The sequence below is a fragment of the Hippopotamus amphibius genome, chromosome 4 (genome assembly GCF_030028045.1).
Source record: "Hippopotamus amphibius kiboko isolate mHipAmp2 chromosome 4, mHipAmp2.hap2, whole genome shotgun sequence".
In the NCBI taxonomy this organism is placed as follows: Eukaryota; Metazoa; Chordata; class Mammalia; order Artiodactyla; family Hippopotamidae; genus Hippopotamus; species Hippopotamus amphibius.
The window spans coordinates 19,641,387-19,666,524 of record NC_080189.1 but is presented as its reverse complement, the minus strand read 5'-3'; the positions used below and the strand labels follow the sequence as shown (position 1 = coordinate 19,666,524).

Genomic DNA, 25,138 nt, shown 5'->3' with positions numbered 1-25,138 from the left:
AAGAGAAGGACTGAGAGGGTCCTCTGCTGAGCATGAGGGCAAGGGAGTAGAGGTACCTGATAGCTTGAGGAGAGGGCTGGAGATCTCACTAGCAAGGTGGGGACTTGAAAGGCAGCTGAGGAAGAAGAGGACCCTAATAGCATCATAGCACCAAGGCCCAGCTAAAAGCTGACTTGAGCCTGGCACCAGAATGCATGCCAGACATTCAGGGGAAGGAGTAGCTTTGTTATTCATTCAGCCCATGTTTTAGCACCAAACATGCACTAGGTACTGTATTTCTCCTTCCCACCTTACACTTTCTCTATTTGAACTCTTTGTAGTTTCCCCAGTGGGCGATACTCGCCTTTGCCTTTGGGATTTTGTGCATGTTGTCCCTTATGCCTGCAGTACCCTTCTTGGCCCTCTTCTGCCTTTCCTTCCCCTTTGCCAGAATAACTCACAACTGTGGGTTTCAATGGCTCTCTCACCAAGGAAGTCTTTGCTAACCCCCTACTCCCCACTAGAACAGCCGTAAGATGGGTGCCCTGCTCCTAGCGAAAGCACCCTGCCTACCTCTCTTGTAGTTTATCAGATTCTTGAAATTGCTTGTGTACTTGCCTGACGTGTGCTGGGCCTGCTGGGAAGATTCTCATCCCAGGTGGCTGATGAACATGACGCAATCCCTGCCTCAGCGCAGGTTTGGGTACAGATGGGGCAGTTGCAATCAGGGGCCGAGGAGTCAGAGACTTGAGGGTAGAGAGACATGGACATCGCCCATGGGAGAACCAGTAGAGAAGGAAGTATAGTCAGGAGGGGACAGATGGCTCTGAGGTAAAGGGAAGGATGAACAGACCAGAGATTTTGTTGTGGTCAGAGACAAAGTTCAGTAGGCGTCGGATAGGTTGAAGGTTGGGCAGTTGTGGGAGCCGAGAGCAATGGAAGCCGTGAGGTCTGAGGTTTCTAGGGTGGAGCAGTTTAGCATGATGACCAAGTCCAGGGCATGCCCAGGGGAGTAAGTGGCTAAGGTTGGCTGAAGGTCAATTTTAAGGTTCCTGGAGTTGAGAAAGTAAAGGAACGTGTGTGTGTGTGGATATGCTTGGAGTGGTTGGGGTGTTGAGTGGCCCTCCTTAGGGATTCCGAAGCCACCCAAGATACAGATAGGGCTGGTCAAGGTCTGAAAATGACCAAAGACCGGAAGGGAGAGATATGACACTGACAAATGGCAGGAACCTCAAAGGAGGCATGAGGGGCTGGCCGTGGGTAGTCTTGCCTTGGGGCTTTGGGACAGTGCTGACAGTGTGGCCAGTCTCCGTTATCAATGGCTATGTTGAAAAACAGGTGTCACCTACTTTAAGTAAGGGATGCTGTAGCTTCTTGTTTCCAGGAAATGGAGGGGGTAGGCTGCATGGAGAGTTTGGGAGAGAAGGTAACACTCTCTCACCTCTGTTCCTTCCCAGGCCTTCTATAAAAAATTGCAACTTTGTTAAAAGTAGATATTTTTCCCCCTTTTTGGGGAACAGGTTGATTGGTGTGGATGAATGAAACATTAAGATCTGGAATTTCTAAATTCATCAATTTCTACTAACAACTGCCATTTGTTGGGAACACTTGCTGTGTTCTAGGCACTGTGCTAAGAGCTTTATGGTCACAATTATTTTTCATTCTCTCTAAAATATTAAAAAAAAAGTCATAACCTATCCTATTTATAGATGAAAAAAATATGAGGCTCAAAGAAAACTTTATCTCCCAAAGTCATATATCCAAAATGGCGATCTGGTGTTCAAACCAGCTCTGCAGTATCTCCTTGTGAGTGATATTTGCTTCTCTGGGATAGTAGAAATTTGGGAGGAAAGAAGACTCTTTACAATAGCACAAACCTGCATACTTATGTCCTTAGTACTAGAAACCTGAGCAGCATTGTTGGTTCCTGAATTAATATAGAAGACCTGAAAGAGTATTTGCCATCATAGTCCATATACCAGTTACATTGTATGTGAATTTGACTGATGTGGTTACTGTATTTTGTGTCCTCATGCTGATGTTACTGTTACTGTGTTGGTCATTATGGAGTTGAAGGCAGTACAAACACAGCACTAGTCCATCTATTATCTCTTCTATACTGTTCTATCTGTCATTGGGGAAGGGGCGTGTTGGACCACCACTGGTCTAACTATAGACTAAAAGCCAACCTCCTTCTAGAAATGATTATTCCACTTTTTTAAAAATAAATTTATTTTTGGCTGTGTTGGGTTTTCATTGCTGTGCATGGGTTTTCTCTAGTTGCAGTGAGCAGGGGCTATTCTTCATTGTGGTGCACGGGCTTCTCATTGCAGTGGCTTCTCTTGTAGCGGAGCACAGGCTCTAGGCACACAGACTTCAGTAGTTGTGGCTCAAGGGCTCCAGAGCCCAGTCTCAGTAGTTGTGGCACGCAGCCTTAGTTGCTTCTTGGCATGTGGGATCTTCCTGGACCAGGGCTTGAACCCGTGTCCCCTGCATTGGCAGGCGGATTCTTAACCACTGCACCACCAGGGAAGTCCCGATTATTACCCTTTTGATTAATCTTGTAAATTGTATGAATCCAGCAAAATAAGCCAATACAAAGTGAACTGAGGACCTGTTTTCTCCAACAAGAATACCAGATGTAGAGGAGCAATTGCCTTAATTTGATGTAACCATCCTTTGGCATATGGACATGCAGTCAAGTGTAGTAGTTAGAATTGCCCTGGGCCCAGACAGATTCGGTTTTGTATTCTGGCTCTGTCACATACGAGCTGTGTGGTTTCAGGCAAGTTAACTTCTGTGAGCCTTAGTTTCTTCATCTGTAAAATGGAGCTAAGAGTACCTACCTCAGGATTGTCAGGAGGATTAAAAGAGTAGACCCACTGAGAGCTCTTAGCAAAGTGCCCAGAAAAGAGAAGCACTGAATCAACATAGCTATCATCACTAATATCGACACTTCTACTGCTCCTGTGTTCATTCCGCTTTGAATACCTAATACAAACAATCACCTGCAAGTTCAGTGGCAATACATTGATTTGATTGATATCTTAAAAAATCATATGTAATATGTATGGGTCTTCAACACAATTTTCTGTGGGACCGGTAGATTTTGGATGGCTCAGCTCTCAGATATGTAATATACTAAATAAGTGCTGGATATGATGAGGTGGATTATTTCTTTTCTAATGGAAGTCCTTTCTTTGTCCACCTCTCTGGTTTTTCTGCAGGGAGAATTTGATGGGGTCCTGAGAGAGGAGGTTGTGGCTGAGAAACTCTACGAACTGGGACGCTCAGGCTCTGGGACTGAGCAGGTCTACCTCAGCCTGACTTTATCCGTGAGTATGACAGGGTCACCACTGGCCGCTACATCTTGACACTGGTTGGACCACATCCATTTTCTCTGGTACTCATAGCTTTTTGGTGGCCTCAAGTCTCAGAGTCTTGCATTTGATGGAGAATGGTGATGAGTTATTTATGTTTGACATTAAAGAGCCCTGGCCAGTCCAGAAGTCAGCCCTCCCCCCCACCCCCACCAAATTCCTTTGTTTTCATTTCCTTCACTCTATTTCTTTCATCTTAAGCTGTCTATTTTATAGTAATCAATGCTTTCCTCCTAGAAGGTTGAATTTGATTCTGTAAAACCAATTAAAAACTCTTTAAGAATTTTCTTTCTGATCAGTGCCAGCACTACAGTTTATATCTGAATCCAAGGGAGCAAAGTATTTTGGTATTGACTTTTCCCCTCCTAAGTACGTCAAGAAATAAGTTGCTGTGAGCTATAGCTCACTTTCCAAAAGACACCTATTATGCAAGAAAAAAACGTATGGTTTATTCATCAATTTTCAAGATTTCAATACCAGCACAGAATTTTGGCTGTAAATTTATCATAAGAGAAGCTGTAAGAGCAGAGTACTCAGAGTATTTCAGCTTCTTTCCTCATTTTGTTTCTTTATAGTTCTAGAAAAATAATTTATCTCTTTTTTGCTTCCTTATATTGTAAAGCATTAACTACTCCTTGGAGGTCCACAGAGTAAATGCAGATATGTAGGCGAAAAAAAGCACACTGAAATTTAGCTACAGCACCCTAATTTGGTTCAAGAATATATAGTTCATGGCAAGGCTGTTTATCTTGGATTTGAACTAGTAAACTGTCCAAGAAAGGTTAAGCCCTTTTCACCCATGCTGGCTTCAGAGCATGTCCTTTGAGAACAGCATATGAAGGCTCTAATCTTTTACTGTTTTCACTTTACAACATTTTATGGATGACTCAGCTGGTGAAGCAATAACGTACAGGGAGCATCCTGTGTGCATTGCACTACGTTAGGCTTTGGAATGGAAGATAATTCCAGTAGCGGTACATCAGCACACAAGTCCCTTTCAATCAATACTGTACTTATGTACGTAGTGCCAGACCTTAAATTGATCTACAAAAAAGCACAATCCTTTAAGTCTTATTTCAGCTAGATCGACCGAAGTTTAACTTACTTTGCCACCAACCTCCTTACATTTGAGATATTAAATGCTGAATTACTTTGCCCTAATAACTTGTCTTACCGAATACACTTTCTTAGGGTTGGCCAGGTTAGTGATTTTCCCCCTTTATATCTTACTTATGTTACACGTAATTTTTTAACTTTCTCTTATTACTTATGTACAGTTTCTCTCCTCCCCAAAGTCGTAAGTTTCTTAAAGGCAGTACAGCTCTAGTCCATCATTGTGCGTGTTTCTAATCCTGCCAAGCTTAATGCTTTGCACATAGTAGGTCTTCAGTAATTTACTTATAACTGTTCTAGAGGCCTTCATTAAACATTCTTATCATTCTTATATTTGAGAACTTGCGTATAATGACACTTTATTGGTTGGCTTTTTCTGACTCTGACATCACAACATAAACCAATGACATGAGTCTTTGTTCCAAGGGACCAAATTCACCGCCAACGCCTCATGAAGTTCACTACATGCAAGATTTCATGGGAAGGATCTCGGACACGGATTCAGAAGACTTGGAGCTGCTTCTCTATTGCTAACTCCCTAAGTGATTTTAGGCTATTTACATACCTCTCTGTCCCTCACATTCCTCCTCCCTACATTGGGGGTAATCTGCCCTACAGATCTCACAGGTTTGTTTGATCAGATGAGATTATTGGGAGAGCTTTGAAAAAGAAGCCTCAGAAAGTGTAAGAAGTATTGCTATTAATGATCACTCGATTAGGGGTGAACTCTTCTAACATTTCATTTGAATACTAGGCATTTTTCTTTTCTTCTACTAGATAAAGGCTTTGGCTTTATTGCTTTTATGCGTGTGTGTGTGTTTAAATATAACACTGCTCCAGAGGTCTTCATGAACGCTGCTTTAATTTGCCTTTTCATGTTGTATTTGTTCTTGCTAACAACACTAATTTTCCAAGCTATTATTTCCTTCAGAGGAATGCATTTTTGATGGCATCTGTAGTCTGTTTCGAGAGCCTATTGGTAGTAGCCTTCAGATTTTATTTTCTCGCTTCTACTGTACTTTCAAAGGAAATTCTGGATTTCTTTCTGTCAACTTTTATTTCTGGATGTCTTGAGAAGCCTGAGTACTCATCTGTTAAAGCAACATTAAAGTCTTTTACCTTTTATTTTCTCAGGATCTTGGTTTAGTTGACGTTAGCATCCTCTCTGGATACGTTCACCTACAGAAGTTGGATCTTTCAGTAAATAAAATTGAAGGTATGTAATCGTCATTCTAATAAATCAATGGATCACTAAATTATTTCAAACTTTAAGTTTTGCAGAATGTAATGTACTTTAATACTACCAAACTTGATATAAGTGCTATTGTGGATCAATTTACACACTGATCCTCTGTTTTCCATGGGGAAAAAGCACCTACGACTGATGAGAAAAGAAAAAGGCAGAGGTCAGCAAACATGCTACATTATGCGATGGTTGAGACCCACTCAGTGATACTGAAGAACATCAGATGGAATGTTTGCTTTGCTTTTTCCTTTCAGGAGGTGGATCATTACTTCTTTAATGCTTCCCGAATATTTGATGATTCCCATTTCTTTTTCTCTATTAGTTTATTCAGTGTAGATGAATTAGTCCTTTTTTTCCGCCTTTAATGGATGCTTTTCTTTACTTTGCATTTGCATCTACATCTTAATCCTGGCTAGCTACTTCTGTTCTTATTTGAGCACCAGGAATTCAGAAATTTATTATTTTCCCCCTCTCTTTGCTGTCTGTATATAGTTAGTGGGTTCTTACAAGTCTAACTCCACCATTTGTAGTTTCATATAAAGTATCTGTTGTGATACCTTGCTCACATTTAATGAAATTAATCGCTTTTTCTTCAAAGCTTGATTCTTGTTTCTGCTTTTCTGATCTTATTTGAAATTTCTGACCTGCTTCTTTCTTTACCGATCACCTTTCTGTTCGCTTCTTTAGCTTTTTTTAAGACAATTAAGTATTGCTGATATAGGTCTCCTCTGATTCATTTTCTGATTTCTTCCTCTCACCTGACTGCAATTATTAAAATTCACTCTTTTCAGTGTTTAAGAAGCATCCTAGCATATTTTTTTTGGGGGGCTCCACGGGTTCAATCATCTGTTTTTATATACATATCCCCGTATTCCCTCCCTTCCTTGACTCCCCCCCCCCCAAGTCCCCCCCACCCTCCCCGCCCCAGTCCTCTAAGGCATCTTCCATCCTTGAGTTGGACTCCCTTTGTTATACAACAACTTCCCACTGACTATTTTACAGTTGGTAGTATATCTATGTCTGTGCTACTCTCTCGCTTCGTCTCAGTTTCCCCTTCACCCCCCGCCCCCTCCCATACCTCGAGTTCTCCAGTCCATTCTCTGTATCTGCATCCTTGTTCTTGTCACTGAGTTCATCAGTACCATTTTTAGATTCCGTATATGTGAGTTAGCATACAATATTTGTCCTTCTCTTTCTGACTTACTTCACTCTGTATGACAGATTGTAGTTCTATCCACCTCATTACATATAGCTCCATCTCATCCCTTTTTATAGCTGAGTAATATTCCATTGTATATATATGCCACATCTTCTGTATCCATTCATTTGTTGATGGGCATTTCGGTTGCTTCCATGTCCTGGCTATTGTAAATAGTGCTGCAATAAACATTATGGTACAAGTTTCTTTTGGGATTATGGTTTTCTTTGGGTATATGCCCAGTAGTGGGATTACTGGATCATATGGTAGTTCTATGTGTAGTTTTTTAAGGAACCTCCAAATTGTTTTCCATAGTGGCTGTACCAACTTACAGTCCCACCAACAGTGCAGGAGAGTTCCCTTTTCTCCACACCCTCTCCAACATTTGTTGTTTCCAGATTTTGTGATGATGGCCATTCTGACTGGTGTGAGGTGATACCTCATTGTGGCTTTGACTTGCATTTCTCTGATGATGAGTGATGTTGAGCATCTTTTCATGTGTTTGTTGGCCATCTGTATGTCTTCTTTGGAGAAATGTCTATTTAGGTCTTCTGCCCGTTTGTGGATTGGGTTATTTGCTTTTTTGGCATTAAGCTGCATGAGCTGCTTGTATATTTTGGAGGTTAATCCTTTGTCCGTTGTTTCATAGGCAATTATTTTTTCCCATTCTGAGGGATGCCTTTTAGTCTTGTTTATGGTTTCTTTTGCTGTGCAAAAGCTTTTAAGTTTCATGAGGTCCCATTTGTTTATTCTTGATTTTATTTCCATGATTCTAGGAGGTGGGTCCAAAAGGATCTTGCTTTGATGTATGTCATAGAGTGTTCTGCCTATGTTTTCCTCTAGGAGTTTTATAGTGTCTGGCCTTACATGTAGGTCTTTAATCCATCTGGAGTTTATTTTTGTGTATGGTGTTAGGAAGTGTTCTAATTTCATTCTTTTACATGTTGCATCCTAGCATATTTTAATTCTTAAAATGCTGCTGTTTTGAAAGACTTTTTATTATTATTTTTTCTAGTTTCATAAAGCTTTTTTATGGGAAATGACAAACGTGCACAAGTAGAGAGGTTTGTAATGAATATTCAGGTTCAACAATGATCAGCCCATCTTGCTTCATCCATCCTTCCCTGCCCCGCTTCCCAGGGTTATTTAAGGCAAATCCCAGATATCATATCATCGGAAAGACTTTTTAGTGTTACTGGCAGGCGCTCTCCCCACACCCCACACCTCCAAGATTGGTTTCATTTACTGGGTACAGGATTACAGTGTTGGGGAGATTCCAACAATCTTTTGTGCTCGGCGAAGGAGACAGATGTGGCTTCAGACCCTTGCCCCTTGAGCAAGCAGTCCCCTGTAGCAAGTGAAGTTTTCCTCTTCAGATCAGTCTCCTTCAGTCTTTTATGTCCCCTGTATTTACTCATCAAGTGTTGGAGAACCTACTGTGTGTAAGGCACACAGTATATTTTTCTTTTCAAGAGAAAGCTTTATTGATGACCTGTTACAGACCAGATTTCAACTTGCAACAGAATCTCCTGGAGGGGGCCTGTTAAAACATAGGTGCCTGTGCCCCACCCTCAGACTTTCTGATTCTGTGGATCTGGGGTGGGACTTGAAAATTTGCATTTCTAGTTAGTTCCCCTGGAAACCTATACAGGACCACACTTTGAGAACCACAGTTGTAGACGTGAGGAGCTCCTGCCATCTGGTGGACACGGAGGTCCCTACATTGAGTAGGGAGAGAGAAGCCCAGCAGCCCAGAAAGTGGATTTTTCCTATCAAAGAGATTCGAAAGCATTGGGTGTCTGCAAAGTGTGAAATGTAGTCAACATCCAAGTGATAGCTGCTGGTTTTGCTTCAAGACAGAGCTCCATGGTACAGTGCTTACTTGCCCACAGAAGGATCAGCTCTGATATGGGGACCCATGGAAATGAAGAGGGTCGAGACCACTGGTGACAGACATAGAGCTGAGCTTGAATGGGACAAATAGGCAAAACTTGTAAAGCAATTACAGTTTCTCCTTAGCTTTCCTCTCACAGGCAGCCTTTCTGGATTTGCTCATGAATTCCCACCAAAGTGTCGATGTCTCAATGTTTTGTCCCTCCTAGAACAATTTCATAAAAAAGACAGGCTGAAGAAAACTGTGGTTTTGACCAGAGAAATGAAATAGAAATTAGTGGGGATCTTCTGGCTTCCGAGACCCTGAGAAGGAAAGATGTTGGAGGGAGGGTGCCCTCACTTTGCCGGCTCCCCCTGCTCCAGGGCAGGGCCCCAGCGCTCAGCTGTGCTTCCTTCTTCTGGCCTGGGGGTGACCTTGTCACCTGGTGAAAGGTAGAAGCACTTTGCTTGGCTTCAGGTGTGGAGGCTCCGTTCACCTCCAGAGACCACCTTCGGAGGGGCTTTGATCGCTGGTTGTAAGATCTAAAATTAAAAAGACTGGTGGAGAAGCAAGTTACTGGTAGGGATGGGGCTGGAAATCCTCGTCGTGTGATTCTTCCTGAGCCTGTCTCTAATGCTCCTGCTGCCCCGCGTCTGTCTGCTGTAAAGTGGCAGGAAAAAGCAACACCGTGCGTCACTGTGTTTTTTTTTTTTTTTTTTTTTTAGCTCTTTATCGTGCTTCACTATTTTTAGGTTGTGGATGTAACTTCATCCACAATATGAGTGAGTATTAGCACAATAGTCCTTTACTTAGTATTCTAGGTTCAGAATATTGGCTTGGAATAAAACGCACAACTCAGACATACTTTTGAAGCAGCCCAGAATCAAAGTAAAATAACAGCAACAATTTAAATAAATCACTTCAAATCATTAATGAGATTTAAGATTGAGTCCATCTAAAACAAAATTTAATTTGTAACAAAGAACTAATTGTGGCATTTTTAGTCTTTCTGAAAAGACCTAATGCAGTTATTTAGGGGCTAATTATCAAGGGGATTATCTAAGGCTTTAATTCCTCCAAGGCTGGCATTTTTAAAGCATTGACTGTCAGCAGTTCGGGGTGGGGGGGAGGGCAGTGAGCTGGGACACGAGGAGGCCTCTGTCACTTCTTTCCTGGTTGTGCTGAAAGATGGGGATGGGATGGGATGGGTGGGGGGGCCAGGAGAAGAAGATTAAATTGTGGGCTTATGGTGCGTTTTCCACACTTTCCACACTCTGTGTGTGTGTGATTCACGTATTCCCATTTTTATTCATTTCACTCATCTGGAATAATTAAGATGTGCTTGCAACTGGCATAATTTTTAAATGTTCTGATATAATGTATGCTATTTTTAATGACTTTGTCTAATTTTTCTTTTATCGGCTTACCTTATTCTGTATTCATTTTTCCTCCCAGATTTGTCTTGTGTGAGCTGTATGCCTTATCTTCTAGAACTTAATGCTTCTCAGAATAAACTGACGACGTTCTTCAATTTCAAGCCACCCAAAAATCTCAAGGTAGATTTTATTAGTACACTAATTACATGTGTTGACTGGTTTGTGAAGTACATTAACAAGCAAAATAGCACTAAAAGAGAATTCAGAGAGAATGAGGAGAAATGAAATAAAAAAGGAGAAGGATTTGTGTATCATTTATTTTAGAAAAGGGAGATAGTCTTTCAAGAGATCATCTTTTTCGGAAGCTTTGTTAAACCAAAGAACTAACTTTCTTCCTTTTTCTCTGCTTCATTTAAATGCTAGTTATTGTTTGTGTATTTTTATTATAGCAAAACAATTTTATACCTGAAAAATCTACAAAAAAAATTCCTGGGGGCTTAAATTTTGCCTTCTTTATTGATCCAACCTTTACTTTCGTTTAGAAAGCAGTGATTTCAGATCTTCATTCTTGCTTCTCTGCACTTGCTTTTGCATTTCTGAGGCAGAATGAAACTGTGAATGGTGGCCGATGAAGCAGCTTGCTCTGCTGTGGAGTGCTGTGTTTCACTCTTTAACGTGTACATAGGTCATGTGGTGTTCTTGTGAAAATGAGATTCTGATCCAGTAGGTCTGGGGTGGGCCTGAGGCTCTGCTTTCCAACAACCTTCCTGGTGAGCCATTGCTGCTGGTCCATGGACCACACTAAAGCAGAGAGGTCAGAAATTGATGGTACCCTAATTTTCTGCACATTGGAATTGCCTGGGGAGTTTTAAAGACTACTGATGCCTGGATCCCACTGCCAGAGATTCTGGTTCAAGTGGTCCAAGGTAAGGCCTGCGTGTGTGAAATTCTAAAAGACCCCACCCAGGTGGCTCTAATATGCTCACAAATTTGGGAACCATTGCCACAGCTTGGGACAAGTGTTTTTCTATTGGAATCAAATATTTCATTAAAAGGTTATTTTAAGGAATGGACAGTAACGATTGCCTTTTATTACCTATTAGGTTTATTTTATTTACAAACCAAATTAACATAGATCCAAAGTATTCTGCTGAGGCTTGCACAAATATGAGTCTGTTTGAAATCAAGCATCTGACATCCTCCATGCTGTCAGTGAGACGCCTTTCTTAATTTTTCTTCTGCTGTTTCACAGTGCTACATTTTTATCAGTAGTGAGTTTTTTCCCTTTGAAATTACAGTTATTGCTGGGGTGACATTCCTTTATCCAAATAGGCCACACGAGGGGCCTGCTTGTCCTCAGTGTGGGGCTTTGTGCTCTCCAGGTCGTCAGGAATTGTTCTTGCAGAGCTGTCGTGACTCTCTCTCCTTTGCCGTCTCTTCTGGCTTGCCGTAAGCCCCAGGGAACTCAGCCATGGCAACAGCGTGACCCCTGCCTTGGGGAAAAACTTCCCTGGAGTTTCTTTCATTCACAACCTTGTGTCACCCCCTTCCCCAAAAGACTGCACAAGTAAACAAAAGCAAATCAGATACCCCATTTCTGAGAGCAGTTTTAGGTTCATAGCAAAACTGAGGAGGAGGTGCAGAGATTTCCCTTATGTCTCCTGCCCAGACACAGGCATAGCCTCCCCATTATCAACACGCCCTGCTGGAGTGGTGCATTTGTGACACGCAAACACATCGTAATCCCCCCAAGTCCGCAGTTTACATTAGGAGTCACTCTTGGTGTTGTAAGTTCTGTGGGTTTGGGCGAATATGTAATGACATGTTTCCATCATTATGGCAGGTACCTCAGTGTGTAAGGTTCCTAGATAATTAAGAGCAAACATATTGGTAACTTTAGGAAGGTGCTTGTAAAGTGCCAGAGTGCCCCTGATGAGGTGCTTGAACCCTATGTGAACCCTAAGTGAACCCTTTGTGAGCCTGGGAGGGGAATGATTGAGGCCTTCCAGTGCTTTCAATGCAGGATCTTACTAAATCCTCCCAATAGAACTGTGAGACAACTGGGATGGTCCCATTTTATAGATGAGTCTGCAGAAGCACAGAAAGGTTAAATAACTTACTTAACCTTTGCTAGGAGGTAGCACGGCTGGCATTGAACCCCATGTCTGAGACCCAACGCCCATTTTCCCAGTAAATCAGGCTTGTATGTAATGTCTCGCCCTTTTGGAAAGCTCTGCTTCTTTTTCGTTTATTATCTGTGTGCCTTGTGCCACCAACCAGAGAAAGCATGCATGTCCCAAAGAGCAGGAGCTTATACCCCTACCCTTTTTGTATTTCTTAGAATGATTTTGCTCTTAGTAGGTGAAGGAGGTTCATTTGATTGATGGGCACTTCTTACAAGCTCTGGGTTCCAGTGGACCTCCCAGTGGGAGTGGGCTACAGTATCATAACCCTTTTAAGGTCTCTCAACAAACCCAGTATCATAAGTGTGTGGAGGGCACAGTATTGCATATCGTCCTGACAGGGGTGTAGTTAGGTAGGTATCAGGAGCACACACAAGCAGTGGCACAAGAATGAAAGGTGTTGATGGAAAGATATCACTTATAAGTAAGCCTAGAAAATTAGACGTTTATTGCTAGCCCATCGTTATTATATAGAAGAAAAAAGTGAATATGAAGTTTCATTTCGTCATGTCAGACTGACTTTAATTCAGTCATGGATTGCACTTTATGTAGTTGCAATTTGTATATGCATAAAATTTTGTTTCTGATTTTTTTTAACTAACAGTATTTTGTTTGCACATTTCTTTCTTCACATGATTCACATACTTGTATTTTACTGACTATGCAGTCTTGTTACTGTATTGTAATCAACTTAACCGATTTTCTACTCTTGCCACTTGAGCTGTTTCCAAAAAAATTTTTTTTAGTGTTGAGTATTTAAAGTTTTTAATATTTAAAGTATTCAGTATTTAATACACTGATAAAAATAATCTTAGTGCATTTGAGGTGGGGGTAAAATTACTGTTTTAAAGGGCACAAGAGGATAAGAATAGTAATTGCTTGATAGTTTTCTAGAAAATGATACAGTGTGCCTAGCAAGTTATCAGTGCAGTGTTTTAAAAAAAATTTTTTTTATCTTTTGCCAGTAGGTGAATAATTAAACAGTTATTTAATGTTGTTTCTCTTTATCATATTTTTGAGTAGGAACAACTAATATTGTTGAAAATGCTTTCCTAAAATAGTCAGTTTTGAGAAAGAGTGCTGAGTGGAAGAGGTATGGCTTGAGGGATGAATAAGAAAGACTTTCCTGGCATTTAGGGGGAGAATAAATTGAGATAGAAACAGAGAAGGCAAAGAAACCAGAAGCAAGGTGTGAATACAAGCTATTGGGCGTCAGAGAAAACGAAGGTGTGGTGGTTGTAAGGGTGAAATTGAGGATAAGTTCTGAAGGAAAATCAAGAAAGTTTAAAGTAAATGCTGAAAATGAGGAGAATAACTGCTGAAAATGAGGAGAATAACTGCAGAAACGGAGAGAGTTTCTGTTGTGGAGGTGTCTGCACCGGCCGCAGGGAAGGGTTTCCCCCTTAGTCCCACTCAAGGTGGGCAGACAAAGGTCTCAGCTAAGAAACGATTAAACACAGGAGAAGTATGTTAGCCTGAGTGTATTTTCAGCTATGAATTGTAACCCCTCATCAGAAAATACATTCTTCTTGTTCAAGTAATTGTGTGGTTAAGATGAATGAGAAGTAAAGTATAACATTCTGCTCTCTTTCTCTCATCAGAAGGTGGATTTTTCCTACAACCAAATTTCAGAAATGTGTGATTTGTCGGCATATGAATCTCTCACAAAACTAATTTTGGACAGTATCCTTTGAATGGGTAAACGGGAAAGTTTGGTTAATAGGCCGGTTAATACATGTGTTAATACCAGATGACATGGAATAGTGCCGGATAAGCAATTTACTAGAGATGTGTGACTCATTTAAATGGTTAAGGATTGATATTCACAAAATCAGGAAAGATGTTTTACTGACCGTAGAGTAAGAGTGCAAATCAAAGCTTGCCAAGAACATCTTACACCTGAAAAGCTAAGAAGACAGTCATTCTTCTGATAAACATAGGCTTACTTTTAATTCTACAACCAGATAAGAAATTCTGTTTTACCTGACTCTTTTCTTCAAATTTAAACTAGTGCCCTATTTTATGTAAATTCAGTATCTGAAAATCCAGATATGGCCAAAATTAGTGATTATTTATTTTACAGAAGAGTTCATACTAAGCTCCCTTTAACTAGCAGTCTTCTCTAGTGTATTGCAAATGATGCTTTCATAAAAAGTTTAAAAAAGTAAAGCCAACAATTTTTGATGTGCGGCCAACTTTAAGAACATATCTGTTGCATGAGCCAGGTTCCTGTGCAAACAGAGACACACTCCAGCATCTGGACCCTAAGGGGCTGACTGGGGATCTGTGAGTTTAATGAGCTTGAATCTCTTCTTTACACCAGGGACCGATGCTCTCTGGGTGATAAGGGAGCAGCGCCTTCTCTTTCTCAGTAAGTATCTTTCTACCCACCTGAGGATTTTTCCGGGCAGGGTACAGAATGAATCGATTGCCCTCGAGTGCCTCATTCCAGGGATGTGACAGCAGCTAGTACACACTACACTTGTAATGAGGCTGGGATGTGGGGAGAACGGAAGGTATGTTTTCTTGAAGACATATTTTGTAGGAAAAACCCTTTATTCGTATATGATGGAAAGCTTAAAACACTGCATCCCTCTCTTTAGAACTTGCGTGAGAAAATGAGCAATTAGTGGACATTTAGATCATGCTCTTGAAATGAACAAGTTTTCCTGAATATAGCCGAATGAGAAAATGATCAAAATGAAATGTTTTGATGACAAACTAAAAGTAGTGCACAGCAGCGGCACCCGTCCGTCTTCACTTTATGCTTGCTTGTTGTATATGTTGCATTTGGAAAGAGAGAGAGTCTGACAGCCCAGAAGCCGTCTGACTCAGAGATCTGCTCATCTCAGGCCCTCTAGAAGAATGTTCCTCAAGGACCACCAGCAGAGTCAGCATTGCCTGGAACTTCTTAGGAATGCACACTCTTGGACGCTACCTCAGACCTCTGAAATCAGACTCTGCATTTTTAACAAGACCCCCAGGTGATGGAAGTTCATATTGAAGCTTGAGAAGCACTGGTCTAGAAGGCAGCTGTCCCCCTAAACTCCAACCAGCCAGAAGGGATTGCGCATCCAGAGCCCCTTCTATTTTTCAGGGTACCCTGAGTGAGAATGGTGATACAACAGTCTGGAGTTCTGTCTCCCGGAAAATATTCTTTTGTGTGTAAGCATGGAATTGCCAGGGAAAACAACTCCACAATATTTTGGATTGAAAACGGAGGATGCACTTTAAAACATTTCTATCATGAAAGTCTTAATTTCTACATAAATTTATCTTTCCATGTAAAAAGCTAAACTTTTGTGACTTTGTAAATGTCAACGGAGGAAGGGATCAGGGTTTTTTAAACTTATTTTTAGGTGTAACAATGAAGTCTTATCTCCAAAGTGTAAAAAGCTTTATTACGTCAGAACCGACTGGAATTCAGAACATGGACACATAATTAGAATGTAAATACCATGGCACCAGCCATTCCTCACCTGTGTTTTTAAAAATGCAAAGACAAGTACCCAGAACAAGCTACCCTTCATAAACTGCTTCTTAGATAGCTTACAATTTTGAAAAGAGAGTAGGCTAGTTTTTAAACAGTACTAACTATGCCTCTTTCTTTTGTTCTGTTCAGGCATATCATTTTGTGTATTATTATGTAATTAGATTAGAGTTTTGTAAAGACTAAAAAGCTTTGAGAAAAAAAAGAATTTCTAAACAACTGCTTAATGCCAGAACATTTAAAAACTTAGATGAAATGGATACATCCCTAGAAAAATGTTATACACCAAAGCACTGACTTGGAGGTGGAAACCCTGAGTAGTCCTATAACTATAAAAGCAGTTCATTACAAATTAAAATGAATTAAATTAAAAATCGTCATCCAAAAAAACCCCACCAGACCAAACTTTCAAGAACAAATCTTTCAAAAATGAACAAATTCTTTCAAAGATTTAAAATAGAAGGCATATTCACAATTCATTCTAAATAGGTTACTTTGATACCCATACCAGATAAGGAAAAGTAAGAGAAAGGAAAATGACAGGCTTATTTCACTTGTGATATAGATGTAAAAATCCGAAACAAAATATTAGCAAACTGAATCTGACCGTATATGAAAAATATAATATACCATGACCAAGCCAGGTTTACCTCATGCATGTAAGGCTAGTTTCACATTAGAAAATTTTAAAATGTCATTAATGACATGAACAGATTAAGGGAAATAAATCATATGATCAATAGATACAGAAACTCATTAAATACAGAAAATTTAATGGACTCCATTCTTCATTCACAATAGAAACTCTTAATAAACTAGTAATAGGGAATTTCCTCAACTTGATAAGAATGTCAACAAAAATATTTGCAACAAACTTCATCCTAACTGGGGACATGTTCTAAGCACTCTTTAAAATCAAGGCTACAACACAAAATGACCACCTTTGCCACTTCTGTCATTGTTTTAGAGCTCTTAGCACCGTGAGACAAGAGAAAGATATGAAAGGAAAGTATAAAGATCGATAAGGAGAAAAAGTCATTTTGCAAATGATATTGTCTACAGAGAATAGAAAAAAACTTGCAGTAAACTAGAAATAATAGTTTTGAGAGTTCAACAAGGTAGTTGGGTATGACTTCAATAAACAGAAAGCGATTGCATTACTCTACACCACAAACAAGTAACTAGAAAACACAGCCTTAAAAAGAAACACCATTTACAAGAATATGTATCTTATTAAAGATGAATAAGATCTGTGGGTAACATAATAAAACTTTATTGAAAGGTATTAAAGACCTAATGCAAGGGAAATACATTACACCATGTTCCTGGATTTAAAGATGGGAGATGTGTAAAAATAATTTTATAGAAAATGAATCAGAAAGGTTAATAAACATATGAAGACGTGTCAACCTCATTTGTATTCAGAGAAATACAACTCAAGACCACGAGATACTATATCATATCCATTCAATTGACAGAATGTAAAACATCTAAAAATGCCACATGTTGGAGAACACATAGGTCAAGAGGACCTCTATTTTTCTTCCTCATGGGTGTGAAAGTAGTTCAGCCACTCTGGAAGACAATTTTGTGCAGTCTTGTAAGGTTGAACATCCACATTTTCTATGACCTAGCACTTTCATTCCTATAGAAAGGAAGTTTAGCATATGTGTACCTGGAGGCTTGTATAAGAATGTTCATAGCAACATTGCTTATAATAGCAAAATATTGAAATAGTCCAAATGTTCCTTGATAAGAGGGCATAAATTATACAGTAGTGAGAATGAGTGAACTATATCTCCATGCACCAGTAAAGTTGACTGTTAATAAAACCAAATGTAATTTAGGTATAAAACCAAAGGGGAAAGGGAAGAAGAAATAGGCAATTCAGCCTAGGGGTTATCTCTGAGAGTGAGACGTCAAGATGTGACAGGAGAAGTGTGCAGAGGTAGATGTAAGTTATTGCTAATGTTCTACTTCATGGTCTGGGAATGGTGGTGGTTTCAAGCATATTCATCAAACTTTTAAAAGTAAATAAAAGCAGGCCATATATGGCCAATGATGTGCCTGTGTCCATTAAAAATTTTTTTAATTTGAAAATTAGAAATTAATTTCCTTGAAAACAATTATTTACCAAACTTCAAACTTCAGTTCAATCAAAATTCCTTGGAGGGCTTGTTGAAATATCTACTGCTATGTACTACGTAGAGAACGGACTTGAGGATGGGGTTGGGGCGGTGGGGAAGCTGGGACGTAGTGAGAGAGTAGCACTGACACATACACACGACCAAATGTAAAAGAGATAGCTAGTGGGAAGCTGCTGCAGAGCACAGGGAGATCAGCTTGATGCTTTGGAAGACCTAAAGGGGTGGGATAGGGAGCATGGGAGGGAGGCTCGAGAGGGAGGGGATATGGGGAATATATGTATACATAGAGCTGATTCACTTTGTTGTACAGCAGAAATGAACACAATACTGTAAAGCAATGTTACTCCAATAAAGATGAAAAAATTAAAATAAAAAAAAAAAAAGACCAAAAAAAACCCCCAGAAAACCCAAACACCTACTGCTGGTCTCCACCCTCCAGAGCTTTTGATTAAGTAGGTCTGGGGCGGTACCTGAGAACATGCATGTCTAGCAAGTTCCTAGGAGATGCTGATATTGCTGGTTTCAGGACCACACTTTGAGAGCCACAGCTCTAAGCTAGTCAGTCCTCTGTTATACCTTGAATGTCATGCTTTTCTAATCTGATGCCTTTCCATTTGTCCTTTTTAAAAAGCTTTAGAAATTTGGCAGTTATCTTTTTTAAACTTTTTATATTTGTTCAGGCTTTCGTTAGTGAGCATCTGTGTCTTCTGTTTGAGGAAAAAAGTGCACTTTTGTTTAAAATAAAATTAAAATAGAAGTATAATTATCAATAGTAAAAGCAGTTATTTAAAATAAAAACCAATCAGTTAATCAAGCTAGTAGTGCTGACAATGTGATAATAGTAGATTACATTAATACCTCAGAACGAATTGCTAACTATATCAACTTTTTAATTAACCTTATTATGCTATTTTGTCCTTCTGTAGGTGGGCAACTGATGATTAATTATTAATCACCCCAAATCGAAAGATGGTGAATTTTGCCGAGGATAAGTATATTTATTTAGTCTTAAGATACAGTTTGTTCTTTACCTATAAATATTAATCGATCATTGGAATTTATTCTATGATTATAGAATCATGAAATTTTAAAGAAGTGATTCATAGAATTTTTAAATCCAGACAGGACTTTAGGGATCACCTAGTGCTGTTATTTTATGAGAGAGGAGCCCAAGACCCAGGGACACATCCAAGATTATTTGGTAAATGGTTGAACCGAGACTAGTCTTCTGAATTCCGTTGTTCTTCCCATGCTGCAATTCTCTGAATAATTACTACTTTTATCACATAGCCATTTAAAGTGCATGCATGTTTCATTTCTTAAAGAGATTCACTCCCGTAGTGAAGAACATTTTTCACTGGTAAGGTGATACAGATCCTTCAGGATTGGTTTTGATTAAAGCCATCATTGTGGTTCTTTCCACTAAGAGAATTGTGATGGATTTCCTACTTATTTCCTAGTAACTGTTTTCTATACACCTGGACCATATTTTATGGTTGTAGACAAATGAATAAGAGCAAATGCTGAACTAGTGAATAATTCATGTCAAGCCCTGTGAACTGCTGACAGCATCGCCAAAATGTAAAAATATATTGTTGGGTTTTTCCCCAGCTGTAAAGTTATGCTTTTGTGCCTTTGAGTTCCTTCACTCAGTTTCCACGAGGATCTAACATTCCACTGTAAAAGATTTATTCATAGGATCATAAAACTTTAGAGCTGGAATGCAGTATGATGGGTTTGTTTTCTTAGAGTCTCTTTCTCCGGATAGTGGCCTTTTAAAATTAAAATATACCTAAGAGGATTAACCCAGTAAGCTAATTCATTGTGCTGGTTTAGTGACTGATCTGATTGTATTTCTTCTTATTGGGACGCCCCTAGACCTATGAGAGAACATGAAGGAATAATGTCAGGAGGAAGGGCAAGTACCATTGCATGAAGGCTCTTAAGAAAACAGGAGATGGGAGAGGGAACGGTACTCCTGAACTCAGAGCTCTGGACGGACCAGTCCTGCGTACTGGCTGTTGTCATTGCTGGCAGTCACACGTGATATGACTGTGGGAGTCATTAGGGGGACGCTGTTGCACCACTGTTAAAAGTACTCTTTACTTAAGAACCTGATTGCAGTTGCCCCTTGAATAATGGTAGGGGTTAGGGGACCGACCCCAGAGCGTAACTTACATTAGTAAGCCCTTTGTATCCACAGTTCTGCATCAGTGGATTCAACCAACCTCAAATGGTGTACCACTGTAGTACGTATTTAGTAAAAAAAACTCCGTGTATAAGTGGACCCGTAGATTTCAAACCTGTTTTTCAAGGGTCAACTGTAATTTATAGTGTTTGAAATTTAAAGGGGAGTGAAGAGTTGGGAAGTAGGAGACAATTTCAGTGAAATGAACATGTTTCTCAACAGAGATGCTAAGTGAACTCCTCACCCTTTGCCCCAGTGCTGTGGGTGACGGCGGTGGCCAGTGCAGAAGCTGTGGCTGTGACTGCAGGGGGCCATCTGCACTCTTCCTCCTTTTGGCCCTTGCAATACTAATTTCATAAAACATGACTTGCCTACTAGTCAAAGCTAGAGAGTAAGCTGGATGCAGCAAGAAAAGGGCCTCTAACATCTCGGAAAATTACTATACGCACAGTCAACAAGCTTTCCTTTTCAATCCCCATTATCTGTTGACAGTTTCTGGATTCCTGTTTTCTAGTTTTCTAATCCCTGCCTGCTTCCCATGGGAATGCTTCCTGACTCAGCCACTCTCAAGCGTTTGTTTTATTCTGTCATAATTCAGAGTATCTTCATTTCTGTTGCAGCTGAACTACCAAGACATTAGTGCTCCTGAAATAAGACGTGAAGACTGTTGCTTCCTCTGCTAGATTGAGACAGATGGCTCTTTGAAGTTTTCCGTGCTTAATTTTTCTTATCAAAGATTGCTACTCTGAGGATATTTTATTTCATCTATAGAATGATTGTTTAAATAGCCCAAAGAAAATGGAAGCAGAAAGAAGGATCATGTTTGTGAGCCAAAATGTCTATTCGTAGAGGGAATCTGGCAGGAAGCTCTATGAAAGTGGTTTTGAAATGCATATGGACAACGAACGAGCAGAGCTGTGCTTCAGCTCAAGGCTTGAGTCTGGAACCAGTGAGGAAAATCGAGGAATTTCTGGTTCATTTGGCAATATTTTCTTATCATTGCGTTTAGTTTCTTAATTAACCTCTGTCTCTGGCCTCATTCTTTCAAAATCAATCCTGGCCTGAATCCTCCTTTTTGTGCTGTTGGCCAGGAGGCAGAGGATGTGAGTCCTTGGCCTCATGTGCTTGTAATTTAGTAATGATAGCAGTGCCTTAGGATTGTGAGGTACTTGATGGTTTGTGCAACTCACACCCATTTTGTAAATTTTTTCTCACGATCTAACTTTGGGCCTTCACGGCAGCCTGGTGTCGTTTCCATTTTACAGATGAAAAATCTGAGCAGGGAGAAATGACGTCATGTTACTAGTAAGTAGTAGAGTTCGGATAAGTGCAAATAATTATGAGGCAAAATGTGTGTTTTTGTGATCCTTACACACACACAAAGGTCCCTTTCTTTCTCTTTAAAAAGTTTGTTGATTCTGTGATTAATCTGCATAGGTGGGGTGTTAGAAGTTGACCAGAAAGGACTTTGAGGAAGCAATAGTTTGTCTGGAATGGATACCAAGAATTGGAATTGCTTGGATATTTACAACTATAATAGACACTGCCAAATTGCCTCCAGAGAGGCTGTACCATAAAGAACCCTCTCACCCAGTAATATGAAAGAACCGTTCTTCAAAAGCTGTTTGCCAACTGATAGGCGATTAATAGCATCTTAATTTGCTTTCTCCCAACTACAGGTGCAGCAGAGTGTCTTTTCATGTGTTTATTATGGTAGCCACTTGGGTTTGCTCTTCTGGGAATTTCTTGGATATATTCTTTCCCCATTTTCTATTGGGCTATTGTCATTCTTTATGTTTTCTAGATAGTAACTCTTTGTATACTATGCATATTGTGAGTATATTCTCCCAGTTCGTCGCTTGTACTTACTTATGTAATTAAAGAGTAATAGAAATAGGGAAATGAGGTTGTCAAAAAGAAATACTTAAGATGTTGGTTTAATGCAAGTGTTAAAAAAAGAAAAAGAAAAATTTTTTAAGTGGAATTTTAAATTAAGTCCTGAAGATTGGGCAGGGTTTAGAAATAAGTAGGAGAGCAGTATAAAAAAAGGAAGAAAGTCAGTGGTATATTCCAGAACTATTGAGAAGATCGACCTGGCAGATTTGGGGGATTCTCACTGGATTATAATGGGGATGAAATTCGATAAATAGGTTTTGCTTAAAGTAAGGGGCCTTAAATGCCAGAGTGAAGAATTTGGAATTTGTCCTGTGAGAAGTTTTTAATTGCAGCATGATATCCTGTCATGATATATGTTGGAAAAAATCAACCTGACTACAGTGTGTAAGGTGACTCAAGGGCAGGAAGCAATGGATGTTAGATGTACCCATTGGTGCTAAAAGTGAATTAAAGTGGCAGGGGAGTAAATGAAAAGGAAGGGCCTATTCGAAGAGATGTTTTAAAGCAAAAATGCCAGGTTTGGTGATGATCGGATGCCCTGAAGATTACAAGTGGCTGAGAAGATGGTGATGTCTTAGGCTACTTGGGAGGGAAAACTGAGCTTGGGTGGAGACATGACATTAAATCCTAGAAGTTTGCCAAAAAGATTGAGGACAGAGAGAGGTAAGTAGGATTGGTGACTTTGAGATTGCAATTTTAGGTGACTATAAGGGTGGAACACGAAAGGTTAAGAGGTTAAATTTTAAAATAACTAGAAACTGAATCAACAGGTGAGGAAATGAAGGCTGATTATAGGTCTCCTTTATCTTAAAGAGAAGAGAAGCCAATATAGATAGAAGAAAAGGCTGTTCCTCTTGATGTCACCCATTCTCCGCAGATGACGACTCCCAGGCTGTTTCCATGGTTATGGGGATGATAAAGTGCATGTGCCTCTCCGGGGCGGCCCTGGATTCAGAAGTTGTGCCTATGGGAAAGCACATGAGTTTCTCATGGAGACCATTAAGGAACCAAGGAAAAAACACTGCCAAGGAGGCAGCTTTGAGCCACTCTGAAATGTTTTTCCTCACCAATTAAATGAGTCACATATGAAGGCAGATGCAACTGAGCATGCTTAAAAGCCATGCCTTTAAAAAACAAACAACAACTAATTTTAAGTGGTGCGTTATTAACTTCTATATAAAAAATATAATTTTAAGATTTAGCATTCATCCTATATTGCCATTTTATTTATGCTGTTGTCTGATTTTTCTAATGATGATTTGACACTGATTCATTTTTTCCTTCCAAGTGTTTCTGGTAACATTTTCCTTAAACATAGCCGTGGTGCACAGGCAATGAGATAGGCGAAGTCAATGGCCTGGAGCTCTGTAGCAGTCTCACCCACCTTAGTCTGGCCAAGAACAAGATCACAACCATTAATGGCTTAGGCATGTTACCCATCAAAGTACTCTGTCTGGTGAGTCTAACAAACGTGTTATTCTTTATAGAAGTACTAGTTAATGTCTTAGTAAATATATGAATGATAGGATTTTTCTGTTTTATAAAGAGCCAATTCCTTCATTAAATGTCATTGTCTTCAGTTTTGTTTGCTTCTTTCCATATCTGGGGTGTGTGTGTGTGTGTGTGTGTGTGAGAGAGAGAGAGAGAGAGAGAGAGAGAGAGATGAATATTTCATGCTAAAGTAAACTGATTTTTTAATTTGGTATACAAATTCCATTTTTTAAAAGATTGACTTTAACGCCGAGAAAGAAAGGCATACTTTTAGCAACTATTAAGAATATATTTATAATGTTTTAATGATGAAATACCATTTAAACATATTTAAGTATAATATTTATTGCAGTTACAACTTCACTGCTCTCAAATGAGCCACTGGGCACTGAATTTTGGCAGTCCTTGTGTATCACTATATGCTAGCCTCCCATTCTAGAAAACCAGAATTAGTGCTGAGAATAAGTGAACAATTCCCATTAGGAAGTTAAAATTTTTAATTTTTTCCCCATAGACGGCACGTTTCTTAAGCTATATGACTTTGTGACTATGAATGAAAATACAGTTTATTTTAAAATCAGCGGGATCATAGTAGTTTCAAAGATAGATACAGTATTTCTGAAATAACAGTCTCCTCACTGATTTGGGGGCTGATAATATAGTTTGTAGATTCTTGCTCCCTCGCACTTCTTACCCTTGGATGGCTTTGCTGTTCTTTGTTATATCTGCCACGAGGTGGACAGGGGATTGGAAGCCATGAGGCTAGTAGCTTATTAGTTTCTTATGTGGACTATCCCACAGGAGAGTGTTGAACTATTGTTTGGAATGACATCTCGGGTTATCTACAGATTTTTGACATACACAATGCACTATTCTTGTTTTGTTTAACCACAGACAGCTGAAGGTTGGCTGTGTGTTAATTTTTCTTTCCCTGAGCTTGGAGCCCGAAAGGCGTTTTCAGGACCTTTCACTCCTTACAGTGAGTTAGGTGAGGGTAAAATACTGGTTCCCAGTACCAAGGTTGGAAATGAGGCATGGAAAGGTTTGATAATTTCACTGAGTTTTCCTGTTTTCTGTCCACTAAAGCATGTAAGCAAAGCATAAATGAAAATGAATTTGGTAAGTTGAATTGCAAATTTAAAAATTATAAAAGAAAATCACATTTTAAAATTACAATAATTGGAAGGATTATTGGCAGAAGATTCTATTCAACTTGCAGCTTTTTAGAATCTTATCCTTTTATTTACATATGTTTTCGCGCTGGCATTCCTGTTAACTTTAAGTGGAGCATGATATGTGGAAAGAGATTGGGGGTGTGCTTAAGGAAATGAGGATTGAACTCATTATTAAGAATAACAACACATAGCACTTTCATCCTAAGACTTTGTTTCAATAACTAAATAAGTAATCCATGTTGATAATTTCATCTCAAGTAGCTTTTAGGAGAAGCATAAAAGACTTAGTTTTCCTACGAGTAGATTGGGTGGATCTTTCCCAGCCCTCCCTCATCCCCAGAACCCAAGATGAACTAGAAAATGCAGAATATGCCATCATTCATTTTCCTTAAAGTTTTTGAGA

At 39.6% G+C, this 25,138-nt stretch overlaps 1 protein-coding gene across 2 annotated transcripts in view; it reads left to right on the top strand.

The window, feature by feature from the left end:
* Positions 1-25,138, top strand: part of LRGUK (leucine rich repeats and guanylate kinase domain containing) — a 101,184-nt gene that overhangs the window by 4,585 nt on the left and 71,461 nt on the right. For both annotated transcript variants that reach the window (XM_057733039.1, XM_057733038.1), the window contains exons 2-6: positions 3,207-3,314; positions 5,607-5,688; positions 10,245-10,345; positions 13,950-14,031; positions 23,401-23,525. In XM_057733039.1, coding sequence (XP_057589022.1) covers positions 3,207-3,314; positions 5,607-5,688; positions 10,245-10,345; positions 13,950-14,031; positions 23,401-23,525 — 498 coding nt within the window. The remainder of the gene's footprint in view (positions 1-3,206; positions 3,315-5,606; positions 5,689-10,244; positions 10,346-13,949; positions 14,032-23,400; positions 23,526-25,138) is intronic.